At 37.0% G+C, this 25,526-nt stretch overlaps 1 protein-coding gene and 1 non-coding gene across 6 annotated transcripts; one reads left to right on the top strand and one right to left on the bottom strand.

The window, feature by feature from the left end:
* Positions 1 to 794: 794 nt before the first annotated feature.
* On the bottom strand, positions 795 to 911 carry LOC129924859 (U5 spliceosomal RNA). The gene has a single exon (XR_008776768.1). It is a non-coding gene; the product is annotated as a U5 spliceosomal RNA (small nuclear RNA).
* A 3,836-nt stretch (positions 912 to 4,747) lies between these two features.
* LOC106070355 (beta-1,3-galactosyltransferase 5-like) lies at positions 4,748 to 25,519 on the top strand. Of its 5 annotated transcripts, XM_013230238.2 has the most exons (4): positions 10,096 to 10,390; positions 16,789 to 16,983; positions 17,157 to 17,204; positions 21,572 to 25,519. In XM_013230238.2, the coding sequence occupies exon 4, from the start codon at positions 21,624 to 21,626 to the stop codon at positions 22,848 to 22,850; it is 1,227 nt and encodes a 408-aa protein (XP_013085692.2). In that variant the 5' UTR covers positions 10,096 to 10,390; positions 16,789 to 16,983; positions 17,157 to 17,204; positions 21,572 to 21,623; the 3' UTR covers positions 22,851 to 25,519. The 5 variants fall into 5 exon arrangements, with proteins under 5 accessions (XP_055877330.1, XP_013085692.2, XP_013085693.2 ...); XM_056021355.1 differs by lacking the exons at positions 10,096 to 10,390; positions 16,789 to 16,983 and adding an exon at positions 4,748 to 5,064; XM_013230239.2 differs by lacking the exon at positions 16,789 to 16,983 and having other exon boundaries at positions 17,106 to 17,204.
* Positions 25,520 to 25,526: the final 7 nt, after the last annotated feature.

Below are 25,526 nucleotides of genomic sequence, written 5' to 3' on the forward strand. Positions count from 1 at the left end.
AGCTCCCACAGTGGGGTCTAGGTGAGCGCTATAAGCTCCCACCCCTGAATCGGGTGTCAAGCGTTTTCACGTGTTCTGAGCTTAACATATCCAACCATATCCTCTTTTTTTTTGGGGGGGGGGGCGGGGTGACCTCCGTCCGGCAGACATTGGTCTACATTGTAGAAATGTTCGGCTTTCACTGTTATCTACTGTAATAACATATGAGTAAACCTTTATATCTTGTGGTTTAAAGACACAAACCCAGATACACACACACAAAAAAAAAATGATAGGCCAACGCTGTGCTGGATTTACCTATAGGCAACATATTCTATAGCTAAGGAACAGGGTTTCGTATATTTAGCTTTTTAAAAGAAATTTGTTTCTTATAAATCCTCAAGAGCAGGGTTGTTTTTTCTTATGCATTCTCGGGCATCATCGACACAGTGAATAAGAAAGACTTCCATTGACTCCCTGAAGTACATTTTTTTTTTGCAACGTTAAGTCAGAAGAAAAATATCTTGCGCGGAGTTCCAATTAGTTAATGATTGAACTGCCCTGAAAAGTCACTTTGAGTTGTTTTTATAATTGACTTTTTTTGTTTTCCTATGTCTTTCACTAGGAGTGTAGGTGTCTGGTAACCCTAAACACACATTATATTTGCTGCAGGTGTGGTGCCGTTCATGATTCTTGAAGTTTATAACCCTATAGCGTAAGGCTAAAAAATTCAGTTTTAAACTCTGAAATGCTGCTCTGCATCGTTTGGGCCTCTTTATTGGGCTTTTTTTTTTTTCCATTACATATTCAGTATTACCCTACTTTGGTAGGGCTTGAAAAATTTGATTTAGACTCATAAATATGCTCCTCTACACGGAAATCTTTAGTAAAAGGCGAAAGATTTACCCGTGAGTGTAGTGAAGCCAGAGTAAAAGAAATATGGCATAAATCCGACCCGATGTAAAAAAGTCTAATACAAAATTGGTTTTGTTTTTTTGTTTATTTTTTTAAAAATATTTATTTAAAGGAAATTAAATGTAATAATATACGTTTTTTTATATCATAATGTTTTTATAAGATTTATCTGTGTTAATAAATTTCAAAATTAATAATATATTTTATTATCATACTTACAAAAAAAATCTTTCGCCCTTTTATAGTACAGTAAGAGTTGCCTCCCGTGTATTTACAAAGGGTAGTTAGTTTGTTGTGGTTACTTCCCCTTTTATTAGTCTAATAAGTATTTCTAGGGTTAACTGAGTGTAATAAATATTTGTTTCATATTTAAATTAGAGAATATATCTGCATGGCAAACTTTCTGAACAGAAGGATAAGTTTTGATAGATAACTGTTGTAAAACTGCAGATGGATACGTTTTAATACAAGCACGTGTGGCACAGTGACAGGCTTACTCAACATTTCTTACTCAAAGCACCGATGAGGTACACTTTTGTTTGTAACTACCATTTTATCATTTCTGAGAAATACAGGGTAGAAGAATTAGAGTATAGATAATGTACGTTGCCTTTAAAGAATGAAAGTCCATGATCTCATGTAGCCTATGAAGAAGCTAGGGCCTACATGGATCTCCTTTTCTAAACTACAAAGCTCAGTACAATATGTAAAACGCAGATTGGACAAAATATTTTTTTTGTAAACTCAAGTTGCTGTAAACAGAAATGGGGCTAATAATTAGTTTCCCTAGACGTCCGGGGTCGTGTCCTTCGTCCGGCAGGTACTGGGCTAGTCTCTAGAATAAATTGCGAATATGTCACTCTGTCGTTTATTGTAATTGCATGTTATGTTCCGGAAGCTAAAAGTCGGGACTAGCAAAACCTGCCCCTGTGGAGCATTACCAGAGAATGCTGACCATGTCCTTCAAAGCTGCATACAATATCAAGTGGCCCGAACAAGACTGGCCCCAGAACCCTCCTATAGAAGAAAAACTATACGGAGAACTGCCTGATCTGGAAACCACTGCACGGTTCATCTCACAGGATTACTGATCTGAACTGCCTGATCTGGAAACCACTGCACGGTTCATCTCATAGGATTACTGATCTGAACTGCCTGATCTGGAAACCACTGCACGGTTCATCTCACAGGATTACTGATCAACATCTGAAACTACATTCAACATCTGAAACTACATCATCATCTTCAGAAATCTCAATTACCACTTATTTACTTGCCAATGCTACAAAATTTACACCAATTACATGTGATATTTTGATAATATATGCCTGATGAATGTCTTCATTTGCAAAACAGTGACTATTAGATGGCATACTGATATTGCAATTCTAGCTACTATTTCAATAGATTCGATAAAAACATTGTTGAAAATCAAAGCAGTGTTTATATACATGCAGCTAATATACAGCTGAAAGTAAGGTTTCACATCTGCTTTTGATATAAAGTATGATGTAACGTTTTGGACTATTTGTAGAATTTCATTAAAGAAATTAAAATATGTTTAGCCGAAATATTTTTTAAAATGTATATAGATCTATTTATCAATTGCGAATAACATGTTCCAATATTTAGCCACTGACACTTTTTTAAAAGTGTCTATTATTCCAAACGTGCATTTTTTTCCACCTGGGTGTCACCCCCCTAACGGGTGTCACCCGGTGCGGACCGCACCCCGGCACCCCCTATTGACGCCACTGATTAAGACAAGTCTAAGCGTTCATTTATGTACCACCTGCACGTGGACTTATTTGGACAATAACATGACTGATCGAATGTTTCAATGTTGTGTTGTTTTGTACGAAACTGCAAAACGAAACGACCGTCAACATGAAACAACCAAATCTAGAAACTCAAATTGCCATCGTTTGAGAACGACATAGCATAAAAATAAGAGCCATATCGACTAAGGTCAGAACCACGTATATCGACTCAGGAACGCCTATCAACGAAGCTTTAACCAAACAAACTAGACCAACTGGACACGATCAAACAATAGAGTTACCTGACAACTAAAGAATTGCAATACAAACTAAGAGTTACTAAAGGTCAGTGTATACGCCCCTATTGTTCCCTTCAGTTGTATGAGAAATAGCCGACACACATGAAACCAGGGTCGGTTTCTGTTATGAGGAGGCCATGGTCAGAATGTTTGTGAAAGCCTCTACCCTCTTTTGAAGACTTAATGAAAATGCTCATGACATATTAGAGCAGTGATGCCCAACCTTATTCATCCTGCGGGCCATTTATATTTCCGACACTCGTGTCGCGGGCCACATGACCGATAAGGTACAAAAACGAAATGAAAATGACTTGAAACTATTTGATTAGAAACTTACATTAATGATTAGACATTGGAAGTTTTTCTTTTTTTACGCGTCGGAAAGTGGCTTCATTTCTCTACTTAAAATGTGAGCAACATTGTAGCTAGTTTTACCACCAACTCGTTTTCTTGTCTCTTTTTTCATAACTTTCCCCATCAATCCTCCAATCTCCAAGTAGTTATTTGCGGCTCATACCAAAAGTGCCGTCATATTTGTTCATAATACTGTTATACATGTGGTTGTTTTTTGAAACAGCCACATTTTATTTACAAATCAAATATGTTGGCATATTATCATGTTTCAATAGCAAAGATCAGTTCACTTTTCCTGGTAAGTTCTACAATTAGAGTCCCATTTCGTAAACGAAAAATGATAAAGGTCATGCTACAAACCTATCAGAGAAAAGTGAGAGCCCTAACATTGGTAAAAATACATTTTTCAATCATTTTTTTATAAAGGGGGGATTGTCTACAATTTGTACTGACGTCTCAGCGGGCCGGATAGAACCACGTCGCGGGCCGGATCTGGCCCGCGGGCCGTACTCTGAGCACCACTGTATTAGAGGAACTGTCAATTTAACCTCTATTTTAGTTTTTTTTACAAACTTTGCATAATTATTCCTTGTTAATGACAAAACATGAATCAATTGGGGGGGGGGGGGGAGAATCAGTTTATCAATTATTCGAAGTCTGATTCGAAGTTAATTAAGTTTTATAGAGAGACAGTAGGGCCTACTAAAGTAAGGGGAGATAAGCCTAGTGTAGAGAATTAAAACCTAGGGAAGAGAATTATATAATCAGTTACTAAAGTGTTTAATCTAACAATAAACTAAAACTATAAAAGTTATAGAGCAGTAACATAGTAAGTTTTACACGAGTCGTGTATACAGAATTGTATTTACTTTAAAAGAAACCAGCGTCACAGATCACAATTGTATTATTAGCGGCCTACGAAAGGGGAATAGACGCTATTAGTTTTATTTGGTCTGTCTGTCCGTCCGTCCGTCCCGTTTAAATCTCGTAAACTAGAAAAGATATTGAAAATCCGATATCATGATATTTTAGACCAAAGTTTAACTGGAAGGACTCCATATTTACAACTATTGTGCAAAGTTTCAACTTGATCCGAGAATGGGTGTTGGAGAAAAAAGTTAAAAAACTTTTTACCAGACAGACAGACAGACAGAGAGTTGATATAAGCTTTGCAAAAATTTGATGCATTTTGGGGTTTAAGTAAATCTACCCTGCGCTCATACTAAAAAGTTTATGGCACAATATTTTTTGTTCCAAGAACGTTACAGCCGAACGCTTTTTTGTTCTGTTCTTTATAGTGGCCTGCAAATTACGCGAGATACAACAATCAATATTGAACATTTCATTATAGTTTATGGCATGCCATAATGAAACAGCGAGTAGAAAGCGGGACATAGTTACTTTATCTTACGCAGCGTAGGTCGATGTCCTTGTTTCTCCTCGGTGAATTCTCAAATGAACTGGCTTGCGCGTGTTATTAAACTTTCTTAGCACAACAAAATTACATTTCCTACTTTGATCAAGTCACTTGAACAAAAGAGAATTGTGGTTTTTAGATGTAAGCACAGTTTACGTAGAGGGATAGCGCGTGGATGTACATATCATACATAAAGAAATGAAAAGATTTTAAAAATTTAAATATTATATTGGGCTGCATGTTGTTTGTCCTCGGGGAAATCTTTCGTTGCTTTTTTTTTGGACTGAATATAGAACAGACAAATTGTGTTCATATTTCGAATGGAAAGAGCAAGAACAAGGTAAGAACGTTTGATAGCAATGAAAAATTGTCAACAGTTCTTTGTTACTTTTTGAAAAACATAATAATGAACAAATGTTCAACAGTGAACCCCTTCAGAATGGAGATAATGTTCATCCAGTAATAAAAGAAACATTGACTAAACACTGTATTGCTCTTTCGATATTTTAGATACAATGGACTAAAAAAATCTGCATATCTTAATTGTTGTTATTAAACTTCAAACTGTAATCTTCCCTTTTGAAGGAAAGTCTGTACTTTATAAGATGGATAAGATTTACGAGGTGTGGCAGTAAGATAAAAATGAACTGATTAAAAGTTTCTAAGTAATCAAGTCATAAAAAAAAAAAATTTTTTTACTAACAACAACTAAACAGACCGATATTAAATCTATTCAATCTTTCACTTCTGCTGGGGAAGTGCTGAACGTTTCCCGCGCCATTCAGAGCTGTTTAATAACTAACATAAAATAAATAAATTATAGCTTTTATATAGCGCTAATTTCGGGCTTATAGCATGCTCAGAGCGCTATGGCCCAATCTCATTTGTGGACCAGTGGGGAGAGGGGATATCTTGGGGAAGGTTTCCCGTGCTGCCTTTAGGCGCTCAGTAAACACACATCTACTCGATGTCGAACCTCGACAATAAAGATTATTATTATTATTAGGTAGCCAAGATAAGCCAAGTGCAAGCGTACTTAGCCTCTCGACCACGCTTCCACTACTGACATCTACAGCTAATTATTTATCCTAAAGAAAAAAAAACGCATGGTCAAATAAGTGGAGATATACATGGAGCGATACAGGAAGCTGAGAAACTTTCGAGACACAGATATACATGGAGCGATACAGGAAGCTGAGAAACTTTCGAGACACAGACATACATGGAGCGATACAGGAAGCTGAGAAACTTTCGAGACACAGATATACATGGAGCGATACAGGAAGCTGAGAAACTTTCGAGACACAGATATACATGGAGCGATACAGGAAGCTGAGAAACTTTCGAGACACAGATATACATGGAGCGATACAGGAAGCTGAGAAACTTTCGAGACACAGATATACATGGAGCGATACAGGAAGCTGAGAAACTTTCGAGACACAGATATACATGGAGCGATACAGGAAGCTGAGAAACTTTCGAGACACAGATATACATGGAGCGATACAGGAAGCTGAGAAACTTTCGAGACACAGATATACATGGAGCGATACAGGAAGCTGAGAAACTTTCGAGACACAGATATACATGGAGCGATACAGGAAGCTGAGAAACTTTCGAGACACAGATATACATGGAGCGATACAGGAAGCTGAGAAACTTTCGAGACACAGATATACATGGAGCGATACAGGAAGCTGAGAAACTTTCGAGACACAGATATACATGGAGCGATACAGGAAGCTGAGAAACTTTCGAGACACAGATATACATGGAGCGATACAGGAAGCTGAGAAACTTTCGAGACACAGATATACATGGAGCGATACAGGAAGCTGAGAAACTTTCGAGACACAGATATACATGGAGCGATACAGGAAGCTGAGAAACTTTCGAGACACAGATATACATGGAGCGATACAGGAAGCTGAGAAACTTTCGAGACACAGATATACATGGAGCGATACAGGAAGCTGAGAAACTTTCGAGACACAGACATACATGGAGCGATACAGGAAGCTGAGAAACTTTCGAGACACAGATATACATGGAGCGATACAGGAAGCTGAGAAACTTTCGAGACACAGACATACATGGAGCGATACAGGAAGCTGAGAAACTTTCGAGACACAGATATACATGGAGCGATACAGGAAGCTGAGAAACTTTCGAGACACAGACATACATGGAGCGATACAGGAAGCTGAGAAACTTTCGAGACACAGATATACATGGAGCGATACAGGAAGCTGAGAAACTTTCGAGACACAGATATACATGGAGCGATACAGGAAGCTGAGAAACTTTCGAGACACAGATATACATGGAGCGATACAGGAAGCTGAGAAACTTTCGAGACACAGATATACATGGAGCGATACAGGAAGCTGAGAAACTTTCGAGACACAGATATACATGGAGCGATACAGGAAGCTGAGAAACCTTCTAGACACAGATATACATGGAGCGATACAGGAAGCTGAGAAACTTTCGAGACACAGATATACATGGAGCGATACAGGAAGCTGAGAAACTTTCGAGACACAGACATACATGGAGCGATACAGGAAGCTGAGAAACTTTCGAGACACAGATATAGGCTACATGGAGCGATACAGGAAGCTGAGAAACTTTCGAGACACAGATATACATGGAGCGATACAGGAAGCTGAGAAACTTTCGAGACACAGATATACATGGAGCGATACAGGAAGCTGAGAAACTTTCGAGACACAGATATACATGGAGCGATACAGGAAGCTGAGAAACTTTCGAGACACAGATATACATGGAGCGATACAGGAAACTGAGAAACTTTCTAGACACAGATATACATGGAGCGATACAGGAAGCTGAGAAACTTTCGAGACACAGATATACATGGAGCGATACAGGAAGCTGAGAAACTTTCGAGACACAGACATACATGGAGCGATACAGGAAGCTGAGAAACTTTCGAGACACAGATATAGGCTACATGGAGCGATACAGGAAGCTGAGAAACTTTCGAGACACAGATATAGGCTACATGGAGCGATACAGGAAGCTGAGAAACTTTCGAGACACAGACATACATGGAGCGATACAGGAAGCTGAGAAACTTTCGAGACACAGATATACATGGAGCGATACAGGAAGCTGAGAAACTTTCGAGACACAGATATACATGGAGCGATACAGGAAGCTGAGAAACTTTCGAGACACAGATATACATGGAGCGATACAGGAAGCTGAGAAACTTTCGAGACACAGACATACATGGAGCGATACAGGAAGCTGAGAAACTTTCGAGACACAGATATACATGGAGCGATACAGGAAGCTGAGAAACTTTCGAGACACAGATATACATGGAGCGATACAGGAAGCTGAGAAACTTTCGAGACACAGATGTACATGGAGCGATACAGGAAGCTGAGAAACTTTCGAGACACAGATATACATGGAGCGATACAGGAAGCTGAGAAACTTTCGAGACACAGATATACATGGAGCGATACAGGAAGCTGAGAAACCTTCTAGACACAGATATACATGGAGCGATACAGGAAGCTGAGAAACCTTCTAGACACAGATATACATGGAGCGATACAGGAAGCTGAGAAACTTTCGAGACACAGATATACATGGAGCGATACAGGAAGCTGAGAAACTTTCGAGACACAGATATAGGCTACATGGAGCGATACAGGAAGCTGAGAAACTTTCGAGACACAGATATAGGCTACATGGAGCGATACAGGAAGCTGAGAAACTTTCGAGACACAGATATACATGGAGCGATACAGGAAGCTGAGAAACTTTCGAGACACAGATATACATGGAGCGATACAGGAAGCTGAGAAACTTTCGAGACACAGATATACATGGAGCGATACAGGAAGCTGAGAAACTTTCGAGACACAGATATACATGGAGCGATACAGGAAGCTGAGAAACCTTCTAGACACAGATATACATGGAGCGATACAGGAAGCTGAGAAACTTTCGAGACACAGATATACATGGAGCGATACAGGAAGCTGAGAAACTTTCGAGACACAGATATACATGGAGCGATACAGGAAGCTGAGAAACTTTCGAGACACAGATATACATGGAGCGATACAGGAAGCTGAGAAACTTTCGAGACACAGATATACATGGAGCGATACAGGAAGCTGAGAAACTTTCGAGACACAGATATACATGGAGCGATACAGGAAGCTGAGAAACTTTCGAGACACAGATATACATGGAGCGATACAGGAAGCTGAGAAACTTTCGAGACACAGATATACATGGAGCGATACAGGAAGCTGAGAAACTTTCGAGACACAGATATACATGGAGCGATACAGGAAGCTGAGAAACTTTCGAGACACAGATATACATGGAGCGATACAGGAAGCTGAGAAACTTTCGAGACACAGATATACATGGAGCGATACAGGAAACTGAGAAACCTTCGAGACACAGATAGCATATGTAGCTACTTCTCGTCATCTTCGAGTTGAGTTATTTGATATTTTCGAGTTGAGGAAGGCGTCTCGTAGCCGCCTGTTCAAGCAGACATAATGAAGTGTCTTTTCAAAAGAACGTTTTAAAACAATTTTGTTGCAGATTCTATACAAAAATATAATTAATGTAATTATTTTAATTTGTTAAACTAGTCGTTAAACTAGTCGTTTTTAGAGAGATTTTACGAGATCAATTTTAATTCTGGATTTAATACAACAATGCGAATACAACAGATTTTTGTCTCGGAAATAAAATGACCAAGGCACCCCTCTTGTCAAGCCCCTTGGGTTAAGAAGCACTGATTTATAAAACGGAAGTTTGAAGAACAATATATCAAAGTTTATTTGCATTTGTCATTTGTATTAACTTAAACGTCTTAAACCGCACCCGGGTGACACTGACCCTAGTGACGCCACCGATAGAAACATATGAGTATTCTTGTCAATTTAGGAAAAAACAAGCTTAATTAGGTCTTCCTTCATCATTTTAGATTTACTAATTATTGATCTTATGAAAATTAGGATACAATTAATAAAAATATATACATTGAAATATTTATACTATAATAACAAGGCTTTTCTTCGAGCCCAAAGATTAATGAGACTATACTATAGATAATTTTATAAAAGAGTAACAATTATTTGCACAAATCGTCTATTTTTGCTCAAATTAACAATCGACTCCAATCCAAGGGATAAGGGTCATTGGAAATGGAAAAGGGGGGGGGGGCATATCCCATGTTGCTATGTACAGAAGAAAGTCATGAAAAGTTTTGAGATTTCCAAGAAATCTAGACTGAAACAAACACGTTATCTGTTCTTTCTTTTTATTTCCGCGTGGGACAGTTTCACGTGGACTGCATTATCTAATCTGCCGATACATTTCAAAACCTGATTGGACGTCAGGTCCTGGAGCTTGATAACTGAGTCGTCGATTTCCTTATTCACAAGCCCTAATGCATTTTTTTCCTCTCAGAAATGGACTTGGTCCTTTGGAGGAAATAGATCTTAATATTTCTAAACGAAATCTTTAGTGCATAAAAGACAAAAAAGTGCCGCTATGGTTCTGTCTTCAGCCCCTATGTATGCATTGGTCGTTGTAAAAAAAAAAAATTTCAACATAGATTCAAACTGATTTCATTGAGATCGTCGGGTATAATGAAAGTAAGACAATTTAATATTTTACTTTTGCAAATGAAATAAATTTAATTGTTTAATGTTTTTCTGTTAATATCTTTATTTCTATTTTATACTGACACAAGCTCTAACTGTTTGTGTCCTATTTTTAACAATTTGATCCTAGTTTTATTTCTATGGATGCAACTGTAAATGTGATATCTTTAACAATGTTTTCCTTTTTTCTCCCAAATATTCTTTAATAATGGAATTCCCTCCTTCCACAAAAGTTCTTTTAAAAAGCGTTTTAAATGTTTATTCTATACAATATACATTTATGGAATATATGCTCATCATAACTAGTCCGTTCAGTGTTTTCGGATTGAAGTATCTGGTATCGTAAAATAGGTTCTTTTCGGAGTTAAATAACGATCTCTAGCCAGCTTAGGGGTTTGGAAATCGATGTTAGCTCCGCTGGAGTCCAAGCGTTTTTTCCTGTAATCTGAGCTTCAGAAATGCATATATATATATACATCGCAATTCAAGATATTATTCTAACAAGAAAAATGTTCTGTTCTGGTCAGATATTACATCTATCAATGACACTTTTATTTTTAATGAAGCTCAGAGACAAACGAAAACAGATCAATGTGTGAAATAGTTTATTAAGGGGTTGGGATTCAACCCCACGGATAAGCCCACAGAATATGGTGACTAGTTTGGTTCAGCTTTGACAGTTTGTTGCTTGCATTGTCGTAGATTTATTCGATTGATTGTCACTGATTGGAAAACATGATGGGTACCCCAAACAATCCCCTGGCTACGCACACACAATATAGTCTATATTGAGATATAATAAATCTTAAACTTTAATTATTCATATTCATAACATTTAAAACTAATTGTAAAAAGAATGCAATAAACTCTTCCTTTATAGACAATTCACAATTCTTTCAGGCTTCACTTAACCAGGGCAGAGTACCAAAGGTACATAAATGATTTACCAAATTGCATTACTTCAGGAACAAAAGTCAGATTATTTGCAGACGATTGCATAATATATAGAACAATAAAAACAACACAAGACACAGATATTTTACAAAGAGAATTAGATGAATTACAGAAATGGGAATCAAATTGGAGCATGTCTTTCCACCCAGAAAAATGTCAGTTGTTAAGAGTAACAAAAAAACTAAAACAAATTAATTCCACTTATCTTATTCATGGCAAACCAGTAACACAGACTAAAAACGCAAAATACCTAGGTGTTATAATAAATGAAAAACTGTCATGGAATCCACATATTGATGAAACTACAAAAAAATCAAACAAAGCATTAGGATTTATTAAAAGAAATTTCTATAAATCAAATAAGAAAATAAAACTAAAATGTTATTTAACCTTGGTTAGGCCAATAATAGAATATGCATCCTCTGTTTGGGACCCCTCAACTCAAGAAAACATTAAGAAACTAGAACAGACACAAAATAGAGCAGTGCGATTCATAACAAACGAATATTCACATTTGACATTCACATTAGTAAAATCACTAAATTTAGAAAGCCTTCAGGACAGAAGGCTCAAAAGTAAAGTAGCAATAATACATAAAACACTGAACCATAATCTTCAAATACAAAAACAAAATTTAATAAAATACTCTGAAAGACACAAAGATAAAGGCACATTCCTCGTCCCATATGCTAGGACAAATTTGTACAAATACTCCTTCTTCCCTAGTGCTATTAGAGCATGGAATGGGTTGCCTGAGCTAGCCAGGAAAACCAGTGACTTGGCAGAATTTAAGTCATTGGTTAATATGCATGACGCGTAGGACGTAATCATCTTTTTTTGAAGTAACGTCTGTATTATATAAGATAAGATAAGATAAGATTATTTTGTAATTTCATGAAACATGCTATTTGGGTCAAGGAGCTGCATGTGGTATATTTAGGTAGGCTATATTTGGCTATTGCACAGCCGGACTCTTTTTTTAGGGGGGGGGGGGGGGCGCCCAAGAAATTGTTGACCATAAGTTGTAGATTGTGTAGTTAATACGTAAATTCTGCACTGGAGGAATCACAGGTTACTATTCCTAGAACAAAGCATAATTTTAAAATGTATATTTAAAAAAAAACAACATTTGAAACTCGAGCTAGAAAGGGGTTGCCAAAATTAGAAAAGAAAATCAATGAGATCTAGATCTATAGACTAGAAGGATTACAATTCAGTCTCTTAATAATAGTAACAGCTGAATTTAGACTTGGACATATGCAACACTTCATTGTCTTGTTTTTTTTTAAATAAGGCCTGCAATTTTTAAGATAAGAATCACTTACCTAGACGGAATTTATACCAAAGTAGTTTAATAGAACACAAAGTAATCCAATGATCCAATGTGAATAGCGTTGTCCTGCCCGGGTACTTCATAAGGCTAGCAGTAAAGTTAACTGAAAACCAACAACACGGGATTTTCAACTAGGGAGCCCTTGCTTTAACGGTCAGATGATGATCAAAACATATTAGCACACTTTGTATTGGTCAGGGTTCTTCATAACATTATACTCTCGAAACGTGTTAGCCAATCAGGTTTTGCTACACGTCACACCTTTGGATATCTTACTACACACTAGGGTATCTTATACACAACACATAGGGGCATCTTTGTATAAAGACATTCTTATTCCCTAGTGCCAATAGAGTGTGGAACGGGTTGCCTGAATCAGAAAGGTAAACCAATGACTTAGTAGAGTTTAAATCTCTGATTAACATTCGCAACTAGAGTAGATAAGCGTAGAACCTAAGTATCTTCTTTATTATTTCTAAAATAAGAAGATACTTAATATCAGATAACATTAAAGGATTTTAAGAGATAATTCTTTTGCAAGAATAAATTAAACAATTAAAAGTTAGTGGGATGTTTTAATTCAAAGAATAAAGAAAAATACAATCGACGCAATATAACTTGAACAAACATAAACAAACATAAAATGACGTCTTGGTCTATTTGACATGTATTTGTACAAATGCTCCTTCTTCCCTAGTGCTATTAGAGCATGGAATGGGTTGCCTGAGATAGCCAGGAAAATCAGTGACTTAGCAGAAATTAGGTCATTGGTTAATATGCATGACGCGTAGGACGAAATGATCTTCGTTTTTTTTAAAGTAACGTCTGTATTATATAAGATAAAGATATAAAGAAACAAAACATGAACACTGGTTAAATGTGGTTTCAACACGTAAAGATGGCTTATACTAAGCGGTGGCTATTTTTCACATCTTTTAGAAAGAAAACTTATCAAACACAACCTTTTTTTTTAAATAAAAAGGACAGGAGAGGCAAACTAAGGTTGTAGATCTAATCCCCTTGGAGACACCAGTATTTTGATTCTCGAGGTCAGTAGATTAATGGTCATTGACACGCAACATGATCCTGGGGAAAGTGAGCTGGTCATTTTTACCGATTCAATCTCTGCCCTCGATGCCCTTGAAGGGCATCTTGCAGGCGTCGTAAGGTGGAAGCGCTCCTCGCGGTGGTGGAGCGACTTCTACAGCTCAATGTAAATAGTTTTATACAGTGGGTTCCATCCCATTGTGGTCTGGTCAGTCATGAGAGGGCTGACTTTTTAGCAAAGGCGGCGGCGGCAACGTGCACCCAATATGATGAACTGTGCACCCTCACAAGTGTACGATCCCTAGCCGACACCCGTTTGTTGGCACATTGGTACGACAGTTGGGACGCTTCCGACAAGGGCCGAGAGCTACACAGGCAGATGAGTAGACCAGACCGAAAGGACGCGTGGTGGGAGCTCTGCCGTGAAGAGCAGGCAGTCGTAGCCCAGTTCCGAGTCGGACACTGTCCAATAGGCTCGTACTTTGGACGGTGGAAGGAGAACTACGACACACGGTGCCGCCACTGCGTCAAGGACGACGACACAATAGAGCACATTCTTTATGAATGCCGAGCTCTACATGGGGGACGATCGGGACAAGGAATTGAGAGAGTACTGGTCCATGTGCGGCAAGAGGTCTGTCCTTGTACGGGGACAAGGCGACCTTACAACTCACTGCCCGCTTCCTCTTCCGTGCTCTAAGGGAGTAATCTCAGCATGGTTGTTACTAATGATGTTTCTGATTCGGTCACACCAACTGACGTATGTAATTGGACTTACGAACATTGGTGGATGCCCACTTCCTTTACTCGATCGCCAAAATGAGCAGGGAAAGAGTGGACGAAGAGAGACTACATCATTTTTGTAAATAGTAAATATTATTAAATAATTTAAAGTATGTATGTGATTATGTTAAACATATAATTAAATAGCGCCGTAAGTCTGCATCTAGTAAAACAGGTAAAAAAATAATAATGTAGGAATCAATTTTAAGGTACAAAATATGAATACATAGAACTTTATTTTGAGGCCGCATCTTACAAATACTTCGTAGTAAAGAAAACACTTGTGTCACTGTTTAGACATTTCAGCTAGGACCACGTGTATAGAACCACTCCATAACGTCTTATCTTATTTTCAACTAAAATAAAAGTAACCTGAGATAAAACATTAGTAGAGACAGCTGGTAAAATTATTAGATAACACACGTCTGCAATCTGATAACTCATAGATGTAGTGTTCAGGTCAAAGGTATTTTTAAGGTCAACATTTGCTAGAATGCGTCGCGTGTTAGACGGTTAAAGTTAAAACGTTCAAGTGTTAGTTTAGAAACCATTCAGTCCGAGCGATGTCAAGAAAACATACACATGAAAGGCAGCTCTGTGTTTTCCGAAATTAAATGAAGGTTATCGAAATATGCTGTCACGCTTGACCGCACGTTGTCCAGTTGACTGTTAGGTCAGAAAAGATATTTTTAAAAAAAATCTGGACTTCCAGCGAAACATCGGATCGAGATCTTCAAGGTTGTTTTGTAAACAATTACTCTGCCAGCAAAAAGAAAAAATATTCCAAAGAATATTCATGAAAAAGGTCAATAATATTAGTAGTATCTACAGTATAAAGGGATGTAACTTCTATCAGCTTAATTTCTTCACTGTGTCTCTTCGGTGTATCGCTTAAAAGCACTCGCGAACTCGCGAGTAAATGCAGTACTTTGAGAGACAATATCATATTAAATAAAATAAATCAATATTTCAACCTCAATCTAAACGAGGCACATACGAGGCAGCTCGAAACCATACGAAGCTGTTGGAAACCATACGAAGCAGTACGAAACCATACGAAGCAGTATGAAGCCACAGGAAGCAGCACAAAGCTATAGGAAGCAGTATAAACCCATACTAATCTGGCAATGGAACTTGAAAAAAAAAAAAAGATTGTGTTCAAAGGCATCACACAGTAACAGTAGACATAATCCTCAATTTTGAGTTGTCTTTCACTACTATCTGATGTTAACAAACAAGTGAGAGGGCTATTGCATTAGCCAAGATCTTCCATTATATATCAGAGATATAGAATACATGTCTACAACACTTAAATTAAGATCTAGACCAGGGGTGGGCAACCTTTTTCTACCTAGGGCCGCATTTTAAAAATTGTTGGAATGGGGGGGGGGCTGCATATATTATGCAATACTCGTAATTGTGGAATCTAGTGAAAGAAGCTTCTCGCGCCTCAAACTAATGAAGAATTACTTGAGGTCAACAACTCTCGTAGATAGATTGAAACATTTGGCAATTCTTGTTATTGAGCGTGATCTATGTAGGAAATAAAACTTTTATGATATACTGTATGACTTCGCTACACGAAAAGCTCGTAAAATAGTTCTGTACGTAGTAAGGAATGAACAAAATGCAAAGACGAATTTATTTTCGTTTCGCATAGGGCCCCACAACGGTTGAGTCCGGCCCTGCTATTTGGGTGACGGGTGAATACAGAGTAGATTACTTATTTTTTACCCCGCCCCCCTTTTTTTTTCCTTTCTTTTCGTAGAAATAAATAAAAGAGTGATCTTTCCACGACTCCTTGATCACAACGGTTTAGTCCAGCCCTGCTGTTTTGTGACGGGTGAATAAAATTTGTTCTACCCCCCCCCCCCTCTTTTTTTTTTTTCGTAAGGTAACTCTAGTACAACTTTTAGAATTAAAAGAGTGACCTTTCCTTTACGTGGTGTCTAAACTCTTGAGTCATGAAGAGAATTATATATATAGATTACATTGTATAATTGTCTCCCTTTACCAAGCAATGCATTCAGTAAGAGACACGCTCTAGTGACTAAGATAATTCAATAATTATATTAACAAAACTATATTTAAAGCTAACATAACTCTGACTGGTCAAAGATACGCTACAATGGCTACAATAGACACAATGTAATTTTAAATATTGAAAAAGTTGCTTAACAAACGTGTTTTATTACAAGTGTACCAATGTCAGATATAAGTCGCTCAAAAATTGCCCTTTTTTTTTATATCATTTCCACTGGTGCATGCAAAGGTGGAAGCTGCTGAATTGTGGGCTGTTGTACCTCACTGAATACTACACTAAAAGCGAGATCCATTCGCAGCCAGCCATACAGCGGGATTTAACACAAGGAACAGATGAGTGGGCCAAAAGTATTTACCGCTACCCCGTGCGTTTTTTTTTTTAAAATACAGGCCAAGATAGCATTCAGATCAAGTGGCAGTCTGTGTAAGTGAGGTCTGCTCTATGGTATTGGTGACAATTTTTTGTTTCGCTTTAATCAGTGTGTTTCTATTTTAAAAGTTGACAAAGAAATCTATTAATAAAACTTTTTTTTTTACACGTTATAGAGTTTGAATGATATAATTATGGAAATATCAAGGAAGTTCATTTTTATTTAGGTTACATCTTGTCAAGTAATTAAGATGTCTCCGCTCTATGTTGAAAAGGTTTGTAGAGATTATCATTTTTATTTCATTATAGCATAGAATTGTGATATAACGTTCAATATTTTTTTTATCTTTTAAACATTGCATTATATTTAGATTTCAAGGGTATCAGCTCGCTGTCATTTCTACCCATAATTATCAAGAAATATAGTCCTACAAGAAATTTTAGCGGGTCCCAATAAGGGGATGAAACCTTTTCTGGTCTTGGGAGTCTGACCGTCTTTTTCTCTCATTTAGATCTCAACTTAAAGCACATTTTGAGTACTTTCACCTGTATAGGCTCAAAAAAAGACTCAACTAATAATTTGGTCTTCTTAAAGCCTTTTATTTATACAACTAAATATGCTAATTATTTTATTTTTATTAAGAGACGACTGATGAAACAATATCCATGCAAATACTAGCCTATAGATAGTAATTAATGCATAAAGAGAATCCTTTTACATCTAAATATAACATTGGCAGTGTCTTCGATTCCGAATTAGAGTGTTTCACATAACCACGTAAACCCAGTGGCGACGTGCATATTTAATGCAGACAAGACGTTGTCCGCCGGGGGTCTATTTAACATTTTCTGTTCGTCTTCTGCACTTTTCTTTGGGCTTTAAATGTGCAACCTTCGTGAGAGCTCTTAATCTGTCTCTTTCAATGACCATCTGCTTTCATCTCTGTGTCACTGAGGGTAAAAGAGTGGTAGGAGGTAGTCCAAATTTGAAACTCCTCCCACTCGAAGGGGGCCCCTAATGAGTGTCTGAAAATTGCTTTTACATTAAATAAATGATGTCGAATGTCAAAATGCTAGGGACCCTAAGGAAGTCAAGCCTTCCGGGCCCCCCAAAATCCCTAGCTACGCCACTTCTGAGAAGGTCTATATATCGCTTTAAGGGGGGGGCATCTCTGTTACTACGCCCACCTTCATAAGTTCCTCCCCCCCAAAATCCCTAGCTACGCCACTTCTGAGAGGGTCTATATCGCTTTAAGGGGGGGGGGGCATCTCTGTTACTACGCCCACCTTCATAAGTTCCTTCCCCCCAAAAAAGGTCGCCTTTGGCATTACGGTTGTCCCTCATGCGGGATAGTTTTCGTACCCAGCGCAGCTGACGAATGGTAAATAGTGTTTTTATTCTATCCACACCGGCCTCCAGCAGAACATGGCTATCTGTGAGCTAGATTTGCAAGCATAAGTGAATTATGGAGCGGAGGCACCGTTACATCTATAGTGGAGATTTTCACAATAAACCAAGGATGCTATACTGAACTTTACTGTTGCCAACTTAATTAATTATATATATATATATATATATATATATATATATATATATATATATATATATATATATAAAGAAATGAGATATAATTCTAAATATATTCCAATGCTTATCAAAACTTTTTATTATCAATTGAGTGAAAGTCTAATATTTCCTACATGTTGACATTAGGGAGAGCTTAGACAATTGAATTCAACAGTGCTCAAATGTGTACAGAAATTATCATATACATTAAAAATATCTTATCAACACCTCTTTTATTTTATACAATGGATACTACAAAAAGGTAGCTATTTATAATTTGTACGTAATATGTACTTATCACTAATAGAAAGTTTTGTCATTTGTCAAAATAATGTAAAAAAAAAAGTGCTCTAACATGCATCAATATCTCATGATTCTCCATAATTGTTCCCTTTTACATTGTACATTGTAAGCACATGTTGAATACATAACAACCCTCGGGGGATCACACCACCAAGATGACGAGAAAACAAAAACAACAACGTTCTTTTACAACTGTGTTCCATTCTACTTTGGTTCAAAAGCCTGTAGCAAACTTTCTACTCTGTGGAAGGCAGTCCACAAATCTATAATCTCTAAATTTCGACGGTTCTCAGCCTGCTCGTCTATCAGATGCTGTGTAGAGAATAATCTTTTTGTTAAATGCATCAATTACATGGAATGCACCATGAACGTAATCGCGATCAACTTTGTTCTATTCAGCTCTGGTTAACGTGGACAATGTCTACTGAAGAATCCAAACTTTTCAATTTCACCTGTCCCTTGGTCTGATAGTTCGATGAGACTACAAACATGATCTGTCACCCGTCTCTCCATTCCTGTTTGTCTTTTGCATGAATCTAGTCTCTTTTATTGACAGGCTCATCAATTCCTTCATTTTGTCCCCCCCCCCCCAATCGCTTCTCTTGTCTGCCTCTCCTTCTTTCCCTGGTACTGTTCCCTGCAGAAAAGTTTTTGTGAACCCTGAGAATCTCGAGATATGGCAGATGAGTTCACAAAAAATAACTAAGATAATGATAAATAGCTGGGAACTTAAATAAACTGCGTGTAAGGCGGGGAGCTGCGACACCTGACATCTAATGAGCCCGCTTTTCTTTCTAAAGACATTTTTACAATATAATCTTTATTGTGGAATATAAACATGTGCTCATTATATAACTCAATATTACTGCGTACTAACTTTATTTAGTTATAATGTAATGCAGTGTGAGAACCATATGTCCACATAAACCTCCTGGCAGTAAATAAATTGTTTGACCTGTTAAGCATTCATCCAACTTTTTAAAATGTCAATGCTCGCTACACGTCTGCCCTTGCTAACCTCTGTGACTGCGTCCGATCAAGGTGATGATTATTGACCCTAATCTGACAGGCAGGTCAGGCAGCTGCTCTTTATCAAGGGTATGAAGCGCCCTAAGTGTTACCAACATAAGATTTCTTTCATCCAGTCAGTACAAAAAATAATAAAATAGTCGAACTGAACTGGGTTTTTTTCTTTATAAAGAGATTTATTGAACGAAGCTAACGAACCCACAAGTTTTACTACATAAAACAGATGGTAGCAGTGTAAGTCCTATTAGTATTAGGAAATATCGTCTATAGCTTTATCTATCCGCCTCTCTTCTCCTGGAGACATACAACATATTTCTTCATATTTGCAGACAAAAGTGGATGTACACAAAGGTGTGTGTGTGTGTGGGGGGGGGGTCTATTTAAGTTTTCCTATCAACTTCTGCGTCTGTCTTCGGTAAGGCTTTTGGCTTTACAATCAGTGTTTCCCAGACTTTTTACTTAACGGAACACTTTGCACATTCTGAGAATTTAGCGGAACAATTTATTTATTCTTTAGAGAGATAAAATTCATGTGGTGGTCTACTAGTTAAATATTCCAGAAGTTCGTGAAATACATATTCAGGCCTGGAGGAACACTAGGGTTCCGTGGAACACAGTCTGGGAAACACTGGCTTAAATATATGTACTAAAACCTTCGTGAGAGCTCTCAAGTTTTCCTGTATATGTCAGTGATGGTAAAAAGATGAAGATGATCTATACATCGCTTTCGGGGGGGGCACCTCTGTTAGGCCATCCTTCTTAAAGCTCGCCAATATGTCAATGCCTGATGTCAATGACCATAGCCAATATGGCGTTTTCTTGTCAATAAAGATTAAATCTGGTCGTTTAAAGTCATTCTTGGCAGTTAAATTATTTTTGTTTTATTATTATTATTATTATTATTATGTTAGAAACGAACGAGTATTCATTCTCTGGGACTGCCAGGGTCAAGCTTCGCTAAGAGAAACAAAATTCATTGTAGTCCCATTTATTATTATTATTATTATTATTATTATTATTACGATTTTTAGTGCACATAAGTATGTTGTGGGTGATTGAAAGTAGACAAAATTAGTGTTCTTTGATATTCACTTCATTTAGTTGTGTAAATATATATATTTTAAAAAAAATTTTTAAACATGAAAAATATTTTTTAAAATTCTTAAAAAAAAACAAAGATTATCTAAGGGGAAGAACTCCATTTCTCTCAATAATGTAGAAGTTATTTCCCTCATTCGATATCAAAGAAAATAATTAATTACCAATAATTACTTGACTAATGGGTTAATTTTTTAATTGATTCATGTTTTGTTAGGTGCAATAAATAATCGTTTCAACTTTATCTGAGAATGGGCGTGGGAGAAATATTGTGTACCATTAACTTAAGAGACCTAACCCTAGATAATTAGGGTGAATACTGATGGATTAATTTCCATGTATCAGACAAACAGTAATTAATTTACTAACTGGTTAATTTTTTTTTATTATGTCTTGTTTATGTTAATTTAATAATTGTGCACATTTTCAACTTGATCCGAGTATGGGTGTGGGAGAAATAATGTGTACAAACTGTTTACCAGACAGATAGACAGAGTGAGTTGATACAAGCTTTGTAAAAGCACCAAAAAGACGAATAATATATATATATATATATATATATATATATATATATATATACATAATTAGTACATATTTTATACATGTATATACATATTTTTAATACATATAGTTTGTATATTTCAGATAAGGTTATACAAGAAAGAATAGCTAAAGCACTGAATAAAGCATCAGAAGAATGTACAGACTATGTAGACCTGTCAAACTCTCATTTTATTTCATGTTCTTCGGATTGTGCGTTGTTACAGTTGTGAAGCTCATTATCATTAACCAGGCGGACACAGTGAGAAAAAGACCGATAGAAAATGACTTCGTACATCCAATTGAGGTAGGAACAAGTCCTACGCTAGTTTCTACTCATCTAAGAACAGTTGGCCCGACTAACGTTGCAATGACAAGCATTCAAAACTACAGTTCATCTTTTGCCAACTTGACCAGATTAAACAACAAAGACTTGCTGGAAGTCATTCTAGATGATCATCTTCCTGAGTCTAATTGGACAAATTATAAGCTCAATTTTAGCGCAAAAAATGAGCTGAATTATACATTTCTAATAACTGGTGAGGAAATATGCATGAAAGATGATCCCTATTTATTGATCATTATTCCTTCAGAGTTCGGTGAAGTAAGTCGAAGAGATCTTTTACGAAAAACATGGCTAAGGGCAGCCACAACAAACTCTTGGCCAAAAAGAGAAATACAAAACAAAATTAAATTCATGTTCCTATTTGGCACTCATTCAAATGTAGCCAGTGAAGAATTAAAATCTCTAACCAAAGAATCAATACTCAATAACGATATTGTTATGGCAGATTTTGAAGACACTTATAGAAATTTAACAGTCAAAATACTAGTTGGTTTAAAGTGGACAATAAAATATTGTAGTAAAGTAACTTATGTTTTAAAGTGTGATATGGATACTTTCATTAATGTCCCTTTAATGATGGAGTTTTTGCATTATGTTCAAAATAACAGATCGTCTGATAATTTTCTTATTGGACTCCGGCATGGCTATGACAAGCCTCCGGTAGTTCGCGATGTTCATCGCTGGAAAGTCACAGAAACTGAGTACCCGTTGGCTTATTATCCTAGATATATGTATGGCCACACATATCTCCTTGGCAGGGGAAGTCTGGATGTTTTGATAGCCGCAGCAGGTAGCAAGCCACTTATAGCCCCTGAGGATGCCTTTATAACAGGGATTTTACCAAAACTGGGTGGAGTACTTCGCCTGAATGCAGCATGTTTTACTATGTGTTGTAGGCAAATCTTTGACTGTGAAGTCGTTTGGAATAAAAATGTAGCAATAACAGAGATTAAGAACAATGAACGACTAGAGAGATTATGGTCTAATATTGCTTTTAATCAATGCAACAATACAATATCTATCACTGAACAAACATAGTTCTTTGAAAAGATTTTTTCCCCAGTTTCTCTCCACTGCTTTCAAATCTCGCACTGAATTGGCTTCAAATTTATTTCCAACAATGATGCCAAAGTTCATGATTTGCAGACGAGGTAGAGGTTGCAACTTGAGGAAATTCAAGAATCTCTTTTTAATAATTATTTCGACTATTTCTAGTAATTAAACTCAATTTGTTTATTAATAATAAGTTAATACGCTATCAAAGAAATTAGATTTTGTTTTCACACATCAGTATGAAAATAAAATAACCTAGATTTTTTTAGTTGTAATAACTACAATTAATATCTACCAATCCAGCCTGGATAATCTTTTCTTTTGCATATTTAGAAAGATTTGCGACAAGTGTATGACTCAGTTGTTACTATTTTGTTATTTCATTATCTAGCATATAATAATCAATAATTCTGTATCCTTCTTCCCGACATTATAAGATTGTTGTATTCAAAAAACTCTGACAACTATAGCCTGTTTATCATTAGACTTGGGTTGGTTAGTCTAATACTTTATCAGGTACTAATAAGTACAACATTCAACTGCATTGAAAATAAAAAGTATTAATCATTCCACTGACACGACACTTTCATGACTTCCACCCTGTTATACTCGGTGGTGATGTAATTCGTAGTACTGCATGAACTATCATCAATATATGCACCAAAGTTCGATCACAAGTTTGATACAGCTATTTTTGAACCGCGTGTGTGGCGAGATAGGGACTACTTTTTATACCGCCAAAAAGTATCTGTATATGTTACAAGGGCGAAGTGTTCTAAGTACCAAAAATGATTCATTGATGTTGAGGGTGTGGTATGCCTTTTTTTAAAAAAGAATATTTATACACACTTGTAACTTCACTTTTGTAAACACTTGTAACTTCCCTTGTCCAATCGTTCAAGTTTCGTCTGGTTTAAGAAAAAAAGTGTAAAAACAAAAATTCAGCTGTAGGATTCGAACCCATGCCAAGAAAAAGACCAGAGCAAACCACGAGCATCACATATCACTCCGCCACGCACCTGTTACGTTGACCTAGTTAAACTGTTGGCCTCTTGTTAACTCCATTGCCAATGAGGAAGGGACATATACGTTTAGAAACCACACAATTTTGGAGTAAAAAAGTGAAATGCGATCATCTTGAAAAAAAAACGCGCGATTAGTATGTCTACATCAGGTAAAGAAATCTAGAGCATTGTAAATGTAAAATAAATGAATACGGCTATAGGACCATAGATGTATTATAGGCTACATGTAACACTCAATGGCAGGAAGTCGGTGATTTTATAGACAAGATAGTTGAAACAGAAGGCAGGCCGGTTTCATCTTTGGCAAACTAGGCAGCCGCATAAGGCCTCAGATTGGTCGGGGCCTCGTACAGGACTCAAAGAATTTCTTTTTAGGAAAAAAAATTGCGAAACATGGATCAAATCTGTCTTCTGTGTCTTCTGTGTCTTCTAGCCTAGCTCCAAGTCTCTACTAGCCTAGCTCCAAGTCTCTACTAGCCTAGCTCTAAATCTCTACTAGCCTAGCTCCAAGTCTCTACTAGCCTAGCTCCAAGTCTCTACTAGCCTAGCTCCAAGTCTCTTCTAGCCTAGCTCCAAGTCTCTACTAGCCTAGCTCCAAGTCTCTTCTAGCTTAGCTCCAAGTCTCTACTAGCCTAGCTCCAAGTCTCTTCTAGCCTAGCTCCAAGTCTCTACTGGAAATCAAGGTTTATTCGCGAATGTTTAAATTTACTTGTTAGACTACATATGTTAGAAGACCATTGTTTACATATAGATAAAGAAGGGTTTATAATTCATTGCTTATTTTTTAGTCTTATTATTATTTTTTTTTTTGCTTTTCTATTTCATCTGGGGCCACCCTATTCGCCTCGCCTAAGGCCTCCAATTATTTAAGGCCGGCCCTGCAGAAGGTCAACATTTGAGTTTGAACTATTTGTTTTTAAGATAGAACCATTTCCGGATGTCAATTGATAAAAATAATCTGAGACAATCCTTAAATAGAGAAAGCTGGTATGAATTAGATAAAACACGTTTACATAGTGACAACTCAGAATTGACATGTAGTCAACTGGGTCAGATATATTTTTAACATTGTCATAAAAAAAGACATTGCGATCTATGGGGTAGATGATGTTAAGGTTATCTGTTTCTTTGGTCAACGGTTAAAGAGCAGGGTGTCATGTGGCCAACACAACGATCAACCGTCTTTTCTTTCCTAAAGTCATATACCCATTAGAGTTGGGTGGACTCAGGGGCGCCCTAAAGATCCCGAAATTCAAAATCGCAGTCTTCACTGTGATTCTTTACCCATGAATTTGTACAAATACTCCTTCTTCCCTAGTGCTATTAGAGCATGGAATGGGAAGCCTGAGCTAGCCAGGAAAACCAGTGACTAGGCAGAATTTAAGTCATTGGTTAATATGCATGACTAAATGCATGACGCGTAGGACGTAATCATCTTCTTTTTTGAAGTAACGTCTGTATTATATAAGATAAGAAGATAAGATGAACTCATAGGTCATAAGTTATTATTGTTTATGTGTTTTTTATATAGGTTGCACCACTCGGTGTTTGGGAGTAACATCCCTTGTAACTGTTGTTGTCAACCAAGATGGCATAAGATTAAACAGCTGATTTGGTGCCTATAGCTTATACCTAG

The sequence above is a fragment of the Biomphalaria glabrata genome, chromosome 2 (assembly GCF_947242115.1).
Source record: "Biomphalaria glabrata chromosome 2, xgBioGlab47.1, whole genome shotgun sequence".
Classification (NCBI taxonomy): domain Eukaryota; kingdom Metazoa; phylum Mollusca; class Gastropoda; family Planorbidae; genus Biomphalaria; species Biomphalaria glabrata.